Here is a 12,295-nt window from a genome sequence, read left to right on the forward strand (position 1 = left end):
GCGAAATCTTAAAAATTGCTTGAAAAGACATAATGGGTAATATAAAATGTCTCCGCTGTTTTTCGTTCTTCTTACGAGGTTTTTTTTTTATACCGTGTGGTCGATGTTTAGCGCCTCCGCTATTGCCTGACAGCTTGCGTCGTGGTCTTGCTTAACCGGTTGCTAAATTGCATCCGCTTTTCCAATGACTGCGAGGTGCATTTTTGATATTGAAATTTGAAGAACAGAATCGAGTGAACCACTCCGGCTTCCTTCGTTTACTCACAGCATTGTGACCGCACTTTTTCACAAATATTTCGACATGTTTTGTCTCTTGTAATAGTAAAAAAAATTATCACATAACGAGTTTCTTCAGATATTTCACTCATTTTCAAATCAATATAACTTTTTGTAAGAGCATTCGAAAACTGCCTTCACAAAACATGTAAGTTGAAATGTCGCCCCTAAACACATCTTTGTTTGGGACAATCAAGTGACTGTTGCTCGATATATGAGCATCAAGATCATCGAATAGCAAAAAACTGCGAAGACCTTTTATAACATCGATTACAAACCGACAGATGAACAGACATGCTTCAATCGTGGTACAATAAATAGTACATTTTACATATTCGCGTAAACTTAATCTATCCCCATATATATATATATATTTACTTTTCGTGGTGCATGGCATTTAATTAATATTCAATGCGATTTTTACTTTAATGCATTCACTTAATCATAATATAATCAGAAATATCTCAAATGTATAGATCCCGTAGATCTTGGCTTTAGCTAGCAATTATATGAAGAATTTTCGGATATAAGAAAAATTAAAAGAATTTCAGACAAATCTTGTTTGTCTTTATTAAGTTTAGAGGTTCAAAATTGCAAGCTAAAAACTGACATACAAGCACACAAGTAAATATGTATAGTTATATGGCTTACGAGATTCGCATTGCATAGCCAAGCATATATATGTATATATACCACTAACGGGACTCGTATGCGTGTTTCCATGCGTTACAAACATTTCTATATTTATAGAGCTTGTGGGGAGAAAATTACCCCGATGGATTTATATATGCGTATGCGTTTATGCGTATACGTGACTTTGTAGATTTGTTACAATTTTTCTAGCTTAGCTATCTTTGCTTGTTTTTTTTTTTTTTTTTTTTTTTTTGTCTTTTGTTTTTTGTTTGTGCTTTCTGCTGTCATTGCATTGTCATTGTATTGCTGTTACCATTGCTGTTGTCATTGTTATTGTTGCATTTTCATGCCTGATTTCAAAAACATCGTCCAGCTACGGGTGACTGCATTCTTTTGTTAAACAGAAAACTTATGTGACCGTGATACAGAGCCGGCCTGAGGTTACGAAATTGTTGGCAAAAAAAAAGAAGCAAAACAAAAAACAAAAAAGAACATTATAGTCGAGCAAGGCCGGCCATTAAATGCCCTACCACATTGTCTAACATTGTCTAAGATAATTCTTTCTTTTTTATTATAGATAGATGTCCGTATGTAACGATAGGTTGTTCATGTACAAGTTTGTTCCTTACATAGGACAGGATCCAAAGATAAGCGTAGATGCTCCAAATTTAGTAGAGTTCAGTTTTGTATGAAATTACTGTTATGGTTAAATTTTTATCATCACATATTAAAACTTTGACTTTGCTGCTCTACCAAGGATCAATTTTCGTAAAAATCGTTATTAGGATAGGATCTAAAAAAATAGACCGAGATGATCCAGAATTTTGTACAGTTAACTTTTTTTTTTTATTATTATTATTACGAACGGACTTTCTTCTAGAAGGATTGAAAATTATACCTTTCCGTCGTATGAACTCCAGTTTTCGTATATGAGAGAGGGTTCAAAAATTGCCCCAGCCGATCCAAAGCTTTGATACCAATTTAAAATGCCGAAATACTACTACTTAGCCAATTTTGCCGAGAAATTTTGAAAATTGCAATTTTTTTCATATAATCACTCATCAGAAAAGGATGTTATATGGGGAGTGATGGAAAAACGGGGCCGAGCCGAAACAGTTTTAATAGCGTTCGTCCTTGAGTCAAAGCACGTCACTGTAGTAAAATTTCATCAAAGTATCTCAAAAATTGCAAATTGTAGATTGGACACAAATTTACATGGACAGATCTCAGCCGGACAGACGGACAAATAGGCTTAGACCAATTCAGATTATGATTCGGATTTGATCTGTATAGTAAAAGGTGGTGTTAAGGCCTTTTCCGTGTTACATACGTCCGCACTAACTTAATATATCCCGTACCACAAGTGGTGTAGGGTATAAAAACAAAAAATAATAGCAACAGCAGCGATAGAAGAATTACAAGAGCATTATCAACCGATAACAAGAACGCATTTCATCGAGGCACAATGAATAATTCATTTTCATATTCATTTTGAGTTTTTTTGTTTTTGTAAACTTCACAGTTTACAACAGTAATCAACTCATTAACAAAAGCCTGACCTTGGTTATCTTCTTTTCTTTGAAGATAAAAAGACTTTGTCGTTAAATTATGTAATTTATTTTCATTTCTAATTGATCGAATTGATCGACCGATTTTAGGAACTACGTAACCAACTAAGTTTGTTTTCAATACCGGGACCGTAACGTTCGTCTTTTACACTAACGTTCATTTTACGATTTGCGCCTATCATCGCGCCTAATTGGCAGTACAGCATTCAGTTCAACTTGCCTTTTATCCACATTATGTGCAATTATGCACTTATCAAGGTGATTAGAACGACAGGAAATTGGCGTTGGCGTATAGCTCAAATGCTACGACCGAAGGTAGACTTTGATAAAAAATTTGAATAATTTTCCATTGTTGGTCAAACACTCGCCACGTTATGTATCGATAGACATGACTTGGCTGAAAAGTCTCAGACTTGAACACAAGATGGCGTCGCTTGACCATAAAAATTGGGGCATATAGTTGCGAATTCGTTGATAAGTAGGTGGTAAAATTTCGCCCATTCTGAGCGTACGAATGCCTTTTGGCAATCGTTTAAGTGAATCGATGTGAGTGCTTTTCTGAAAATGGGAAATATTAATTATTGGGGTGTCACTGTGTGTTTGATATTGAAAAGCAATACACCCACACAAATAAAAGACTTGCTAAGCGCTATATACGGGAAATCCACTGTGAAATTTTGGATGACTGAATTAAAATGGGGCCGCATCAGCGCGGAAGGATGAAAAATTGAATTCGCTAAAAAACATATTGCTCAAGTTGTCTTGAACGAACGTCGAATTGAATTCAGAGGGAAAGCAGAGGCCAAGGGACGTGTTTATCATAAATTAAAGCAAGTTTTAGGCATGACACAACCGATTGAACGCGCGTTAAGTGCCGAGTTTGTTCATGACATAACATGAACACCGACTTGTAACTCAATAAATTTCAAAAGATGGCTCCAGAGAAGGCGATTTTGATCAAATAATGATGTTATTATAAAAACTAAACTACAGCTTTATGAAAGCGTCATCGATTAGTTAGAAAACCTTCAAGCAAGTTGTATCATTCTATAGGAATCAAAGCCGCAGGAGTTGTTTTGGTCCTGCACGTGGTTATAGGTTATTCCTATGTATTCTTTATAGTAGGATAAGTATATTTTACTTCCCATTCATTCTCTTATGTACCAAGCAGTTGCGTGTTCTCTTACGAGTAATAGGTAAGAACTGCAATACGAATATCACCTTCGAAATAAGTCAGCTGACATGTACTTCGAATACGATCAACTGACCGATTTTCAATGCCAATTCGATTTCGAATAGTGGTATAGCGATGAAGAAGATTGGACACCCTCTTCCTTCGGAATCGAATACCGCCGACTAGGTAATGCACCATCGTCCGCTGGACCTACACGCTACAGTTGCCGAATACAAGTCCGTCCGTTCCGTGCGAAGACCACTGACGATAGGTCATTCGAGTTAAGTCTAGGCATTGAAATTAATTAATTTTTTTAACCGCTAAATTCTTTATGAACAATTGCACCTATTTCTCTATTATTCAAACTACATATTTTATCTAGTGCGATAAGTTAATTAATAAAAGGAAACTGAACTGTAACTTCAAGAGATAGTAGAATTTCTACTCAGATGAGGCATATAAGTATCAAAGCTAAGGACTTAGAATAGCGGCTGAGGCATATGCTGGCAACAGAAGTGCAAAATAATTCTATTAAATTTGAAAAAATTACAATCGTCACAGTTCTTGAAGGAGTTGATGTTGATGAATAAAACCGAAAACTATTGCTTTTTCTTACTTAAGTCGGGAACTTTTCAGCTAATCTTTGAACTAAATGTTCGATAGTGTGTATACATTTCATAATGTGCTTAAGTCGATCTCAATTTGACGAGTTGCCTTTATCATTCTGCCGCTTTCCACAGCTCTAAAGCGATAAAAATTTAACTGCCATAGTAAAGGTGAGAATTAATAATTCGTTCTTTTATTATTGGGGAACAAACTGTGTTTGCAAGATTTTCATACATTCGCAACAATAAAAAAAAATAAGAAAGCAAGGATTCTAGAAGAATAATTTTGTTTTCATTTTTTTACCCTCGCATGTCAATTCTCGAAGTCAAAAGAGGCTACAAATTTGTGTGTATAACATGTATGTATATAAATAGCTATATTGCTGCATTTAGCGCCTTAATAGGATGCCTCGCTCAACAAATGTGACAAAGTCAATACAAAAGTATATGCCACAAAATCTAATCTTATATAATGTAAAGGAAAGTAGGTATGTATTGGACATTTTTCCTCCGAGCTTATTAATACTTACGATAATATTCTTGACTTCGTTAAGCGTCATCAGTCAATTGAAAATTTATTGTGTTATTTACCACAGCATACATCAAAAGCGTACAAAACTGTCATAACCAAACTCAAATATATATGACAAAGGATTTTCTCTAATCCCTAGTTTACGAATAATGGCCAGTTTTTATATAACATAGCACTCTGGAAGAGCAAGTGCGCTTTCATCCTACTGCGTTAGAATGCACAAGAATCATTGCACAAGAATTACTTAATTTGGCCCAACAATTAAGCGGTAACAAATAGTAAGGACCAGATACCGCGATATGTTCGTTGAATTTCTAATGGCGACGACAATTGAAAATTTCAATATATTTTTTAAAATAATTTACAACAATTGCTTAAGCGAAAGTGGTTTTCCCAAACAATTTGAAAACAGCAAAAACTAATTTGCTTATCAAAGCCGAATAAAGCTGCGCGTAAACCTGGCTATTATATAATACATGTGATTATATGTCTATATATATATGTGTATGTATGCATGTATATATATGATGTTTAATATATAGTCTTAGCAGATTGTTAAAAACTATCATATCTCGAACAAATAAGTAGTTCCTCGAACAATCAGCTTCAATTTGGAAAGGGTCGCCCCACCATAGATGGAATTCGAATGGGCGCAATGGAAAAATTGAAGTAAAAGAATATAATGCAGTTATTTATAACATTTGAGAATCTTTATCGTATCTTAAATGTCCTGTAAGAAGCTATTTATCACGGAGGGGCTATAATAAAAATTGAATGTTAATAATAGATTCCGCAGGGAAATGTCTTTGGTCCCTTTGGCTTTTTGAAATATTCTTTATGACCAAGCTTTGAGATGGTCGATGCCCTAAAGAGATGGTGTACTATATAGGGAGCCCAAGTTAAAACGAGAAAACGCCGCTTGATAATGTTATACTATCTATAAAGGCCAGCAGGCCGAGTTATACAAGTGCATGCCATGCATTTCGCACTATATTCGCTGTCATAATATATATGATTTCATGCTCGTAATGAAAGTTAACTTAAGCAGAATAAGCCCATCGGGGCAGCTTTAGTATACGCGAAAGCGCCAAACTCTTCGCAAAAATGAAGGACATACGTATTTTGAGGCATGATTTAAATAAATAGTCTAATAGCATGAATGATTATATTTATGTTGTGTCGCGACCTTTATGACTTTTATTCACCATCATGCCTGAGTATAGAACTAACAGCTAAGTATATATTATGCGGCTGCACACGGTACGCGGTTAACGCGTCTTATATAACAGATGTTGGTGAACGATAGCTGCGGCAATGTGTCAGAGATGCCTATGCGAAAATGATGGCCGAGCTGACAAAAGTACAATGCAATGGTCATAGAACGTCGACCCCATCACAAATCATTTCACCGTCGATATCGTCCTTAATGCAAATTCCAGAAGGAATCGAATGCCTGAAAAGTAGAGAGGTTGTGATGCAGGTCTCACATTGGCTCACCACTCGTTAAAAAACATAAGCAAATCGCATAGTGTATAAAAAATTGATTACTTTAATAAAGTGTTTATACTCAGACTGGCGCCAGGGTTATCGTGAAATGCTTAAAGCCTTCATTCAAACAATTAAGTGAGCAATTTAGATTTATGAATATATAAATTTGGTTTACGCGTACCGTAAGTAATGAGAAAAAAAGAAAATTTGTTGTCATTCTTTTCGTTCGTTCAACTCCGTAAGCCACTGTACGAATTTCATCAAAATATCGCAAAAATTGCGACCTGTAGCTTGGACACAAATTACATGGACAGATATAAAACGAACAAACGGATCAAGTTATGACTCTGAATCGATCAGATATGATAAAAGGTACGTCTATATTAAACCTGTCCGCGCTAACTTAATACACCACAAATGGTGTAGCGTTTGCAACGTTGTTATAATGTTTTATTTTTATCATATTTTTTGAATTTCTTGACACTCATACGTCACGTATGCAATACTTTATTATATATATTATATGTCCATATAGGGTTTATACTTTAATGTGCATTTACTACACGATATATTAAGATGCGATATGATAAGAGTGTGTCATGTTTGGGTGCGTGTGTATAAAAGAATTATGGTAAGACGTCTGAAAGGGACCATTGTTATTATTAAAAAGAAATTTTAACACACACGTTATTGCGATGTATTTCGCGTGCCGCTCAAACATTGTTTAATGTTTTATTAAAAATCAAAAATAGATGCTTTGAAGAAAAAAAAACACCTGAGTTATTGGGCCTTTGGCCATTATATCATATATATATAGTTTGATGTGATTGTTTTTTATATGACGGAGTACTTACCGTTTAGCACATGAACACGTACACTGGCAACGTCTGCGTTGGAAGGCGCACATGAATATTTACCCGAGTCGGCCAAATCAGCATTTTGTATGAGCAGAAATGATGTTGTGACATCTCCTTTTTCTGTAATTACCGATACACCGCCCCGTGAGGAATCATAATTAATGACCTGCAAATACATACGTAAATGTGTGCACACATGTAATAGCAATGGCAACAACATTGTAACATTTTATATTTGTGAAAATGTCCTACACACACGTACCATGTATACAGTCGAGCTGGGCACAAAATCACTCGTGTGTGTACACATAACACATTAAAAAAAAAAAAAAACGAAGCAAATTTTCACTAAAACAAAAAAAAAAAGAAAATTAAAAAAAAAAAAACCCACATGATTCACAAACAAACAGTAGATTATATGTTATGCTGTTAAATAGAAGCACAACGAGGATTAAATAAAAGATATCATTTGATTTAGTATTGAAAATGATTTAATTGCGCATAACACAAAAAAAGAGATAATTAAAAAATATTTTACATTTAATTCTTAATTTGTTTTTTTTTTTTTTTTTTTTTGAATTTAATTTTAATACTTTTTTTTCACAGTGTTGCACTTTTGTTTCGTCCATTGTTCAAATGAAAAAAGTTTTTCAATTATCCTTTTTTCCCCTGAAAGTTTATTGACATATTTGGGGGGTTTTTTTTTCTTTTTTTTTTTTTTAATTTTTTTAAAATATCATGAAATTGATCAATTTCATGGAAATTCCTTAAATTGAATAGCACAAATGGCAATTTTAGCGTGCTACGCCCATTGCCATTTAATAGATGGCATTATTTGTGGCTCGCTTTTAACAACCCTGTCTGTCATCCAGATCATTACACGGTCAGTGTAATGTTTGGCATCCATTGAATTTGCTCGAATAGAAAAACAATTTACTATGTTATGTGCATTGCATACCGTTTTTTATAAAGCTTTAATTATGGTTTTACATCTAGAATTACCCTACACTAGTCATATCCCTAATTTTAATAGTAGTACTCATAAAAATATTAGCTATTTCACGGGACGTACTGGCAGCACGAGACCAACTAATGACCGTAAGGTTGATATGCCTTGAAATTAAAGGATAATGACTTTTTTTATTCCAATTTCAGAAACACTTCCGAATTCCAGGCATTGCGTTAATTGTTATGAGTCTAAGTTTAAGTTCTTCGTTCGGGGGTGACTTACCTTTAGAACTATTCTTACTGGCAGAATTTACATTCTTTCAGCAATTTCTTTTTCTTCTTATGTCTTTTACAAAAGCCGAATGATTATCACGTATGCCCTAAGCTTTTGATAAGTTTACGATAAGACCTGCCAAGGTCAATGCTTGGTAATTAAAACTGTTTTTCATCTTCCAACAAAGTTGCCTCTCTTTTCCATTTAGACAATTTCCATTTTTTAATAGAACAAGTGAGACTTTAAATGAAACAAACTCGAATAAGGAAAATATTGTAACACTACATGAGGGAGTCTAACGATATCCGCCACCTATCATTAAATAAAATGCATGCATTACAGCATTTTCGAAAAAACTGACTACAACTGACAACAAGATGCTTTAGTCAAATTCTGTTTACGAAAAGTCATTATGCAGATAACGCACACACTCAAAGAAAATTTAGTGCTTTTTGGCAAAAGCATAAGACGATCGAGATGAAAGTGTAAACTTTAATCTGTTAAGCAACAACAATCCAGCAGCTGAGTTCTATGAGATTTCTAAAATATTATATCATATAATGGACTTTTCATTTTTAATGCAATTTCTGCTTTCCTTTTTACTTTCCTTTAAATCACAACTTCGAGGTCAGTTACTCAAAGGTAACTAACTCACTTAGTTTATCTAGGTATGAACATCAGTGTTTATATATTATAATATGTTTATATATCTCATTTAGCAATGAATTAGCCATCATCTAGTAAAAAGCAATCTCTTTGTACATAATCTTGGATGGCAATGCTTTCTTTAAGCTTAATAGTTTCTATGGCTTATGATACATACATCAGCGTTCACCACCGAGTGTCTACCATGCTTACCGAGTCGCTTTGTCTTCGTTGCCAATTGCTATGAAGCTCAACGCATCGAATCATTAAACGAAAATCATTACTCTACGTTTATTGCAGCGCTGTGGAGTAAGCCTCATCACGAGTTGGACTTGTTCTGCTTGCTCATGATGCAAAAATCACTTATTTAAGGAGTAGCATCACTGTAGGTTTTTCGAAGACCATTCTTTTAAAATATGCGGACAAGAAATTTTTGGGTTATCGTTTTTGAAATTTTGATCCCTTCGCCAAATGCTGTGAAAAGATTAACTTTATTAAATGACTCCCTACTCCCTACTAGGATTCATATTGATTTCTAACTTCACTATTTAATTAGGAAAATGTCTTCGCCAAACATTTATGTTTTTTTTAAAGTATTTTGTGAGAAGAATACTTTAACGACCGTTGAATTGACTTGAGGCTAACAGCGATTCGAAAGGGGTCAGGACTTCTGGCAAGCAATTGAAAGTATGCGATAAACCTTTTCGTGTTAACTATATGTTTGGAAATCTGCCACATTTATTTACCCTGACGAACAAGAAAATCGTATTCGGCCATGGCCGAATCGTCTATGCATTTCATTCGACGCTATATGCAGACGTTCCTCGTACAACACGGTTAATTTGTGCCGCGTCTTATTATACGAAACTTTTCATTTATTTATTTAACCGAAGATTTAATGTAATATTGAATCGGAATGGCTGATCTTTTCATTACTGAATTGCTCATATTATTGGATCACCTACACGCATGTATATGTACGTTCATATTTTTATCGATATATTTGCTACAGTTTATGATAATGAACAAAGAATCCATTTGCTTCTTCTTAGGTGTTAAAATAAGTGTTCGCCCCTTTCTGAGAAACGATGTAAATGGTACCGTAGAGTGCTGCCTTTGTAAATTGTATAAGTTATCACAGTCAAGCGAGCATAAAGTAGTCTTTTAGAGCTTTGAATAGGCTTAGCCCTAAGCCAAAAAAAAAGAAAAAAAACTTCATTTGCGGGAAACTTTCCTCTTTCTACTTAACTCAGGATAATGCTGTTAAATCGTCACAAGTAATGAAAAGTGTACGCTTTACAATATTTGAGGCCCAACTAATCGTTGTGCAGAGTAAGCAAACCATCAACATCAATAATAAAATTGCACAATAAATAAAGCACATTAAACTCACTATATTGTCAGATTTTAGTATAAAAAATCTCGATCCTATACTATATAAGAAAAAAGATGCTTAGAATATGTTGCCAGTTGTAAACTAAAATACCTCATCTCTCCCGCCATTATCAGTAGACATTCAACAATTGACTGATTGTATGCTCAAACGTGGCTGCGAATCTGATGATGTAACCCAAATAACCTATGGGTTATCTTGTGAATAGCTCTAAGCGAACAGTTGTACATATCGCACCCCATTCATGGTCATGATGAAAGAGATAATAGCTACGTTTGGACAATAGATTAAAAAAGAAAGCAAATCCATTTTCCTTCAAATATATAGATGTATCTATGGACCCCACTATATATATGTATTTATGCGGTTTTTTGCTTTTCTATTAATATACGTCCGTTTAGTAACGGATGATGTTGTACGCAATAAGTTTTCAAAATAACTTGGAAACATTTTCTTTTTCTTTTCTTCTTTTTTTTTTTTTTTTTTTTTGCTTAATGATCCTTGGGCTTGAAATGTATAATGTAGACCCTTTTATCGCTTTTTAAATTTAGTGTTTATGACACTTTCTGCCAACCTCAAACATTGTTAGGGTTAACAATGTGTTTATACAGGAAAAATTTTCTATATCGACCGTCATATTGACGATAATAATAATCAGTATGAGTAGAATAATGGCATGCATGAGAAAGGATAATGATTCCTATCATCCTTTTACTGAAAATTTTACAGTTCATTAATAAGTTTTTAGTTTTGGTTCTTAAATTTTTCCTAGACATACGAATATTTAAAATAATATATGCCAGCGGTTCGTAATTTGATATTGAAATGAACATGGCAAAGTAGAGGAAATAGAAGAAGAAAAACGGGCAAATGGGCGGTATCAAATTCATATTAAATTGCCCACATTTTTTACAAGCTTCACTTATTTACGCTGATATATATATATATATATATATACATACACACACACACACACGCACAGAGAGATGTATTTAACAAAGATAACGACATTAAAATTTTCACACCACATCAATTAAAGTCCCATCATTATGGGAATACCGTTTAAATCGTTATATTAAACAGTCGCCACTGCCATTGCCATTGTAGGCGACCGCGTAATATTATCACAATCTATACGTGTTATACATATTGTATTGTACATATTCTATATATGCTATACATATATATGAATAGTGTATATATATATATATATATATATATATATATAGATATATGGATATTACATATACATGTGGTTCAGTTTTTATAAAGTAGTTGTAAGCTGTAAGCTAATTGTTTGCATGGATAACACACGCACGCATATGCATATATGTATTATGTATGTTGAATGCATATTTTGAAACATTTAAAACAGGAGGTATTTTCGTTGTACTCGCCCTCAAGCCGGTGCATAAAAATCACAAAATCGTTTCGCTAATTATGCGCAAACCTTTAATCGATCAAAATAATTTTCACTGTAAACTTCTGGAATAATTTTATAGTTTTCGGGGATGGTCGCCCTCTAACACTCTTCCCCTTTCACTACAAGAATGCAATATTTAACCATGAGACTGGGAACTGGAAAGCCTCTTCTTCTTCCTCCAAAATGTAATGCAATAGTTTTCATTAAGCTTACGACGATTTTTTTTTTGTTTTAATATTTTCATTGCTTTTTTTCATAAGAGAAATTTTTGTTACACTTTAACTCGAAAGTAAAGGGTAGTTTTACAAATTAAGCAAACAAAAAAGGAAGCGTAACATATATGAAAAGCAGAAAGTTTGCAGTTATAAGTAGTTATGATCATACTTTTACATTATTCTTATATCAATTATAAGAATAAAAAGTGTTTTCTGTTTTTTTTTTTTTTTCAATATTACGGTCAAAAGAAAGAAAAACAATTG

At 33.8% G+C, this 12,295-nt stretch overlaps 1 protein-coding gene across 3 annotated transcripts in view; it reads right to left on the bottom strand.

Annotated features, from left to right (window-relative positions):
• Positions 1 to 12,295, bottom strand: part of LOC119645052 (junctional adhesion molecule A) — a 177,783-nt gene that overhangs the window by 62,743 nt on the left and 102,745 nt on the right. For all 3 annotated transcript variants that reach the window (XM_038044869.1, XM_038044868.1, XM_038044867.1), the window contains exon 5: positions 7,131 to 7,299. In XM_038044869.1, coding sequence (XP_037900797.1) covers positions 7,131 to 7,299 — 169 coding nt within the window. The remainder of the gene's footprint in view (positions 1 to 7,130; positions 7,300 to 12,295) is intronic.

Source organism: Glossina fuscipes, unplaced genomic scaffold, assembly GCF_014805625.2.
Source record: "Glossina fuscipes isolate IAEA_lab_2018 unplaced genomic scaffold, Yale_Gfus_2 1, whole genome shotgun sequence".
Classification (NCBI taxonomy): Eukaryota; Metazoa; Arthropoda; class Insecta; order Diptera; family Glossinidae; genus Glossina; species Glossina fuscipes.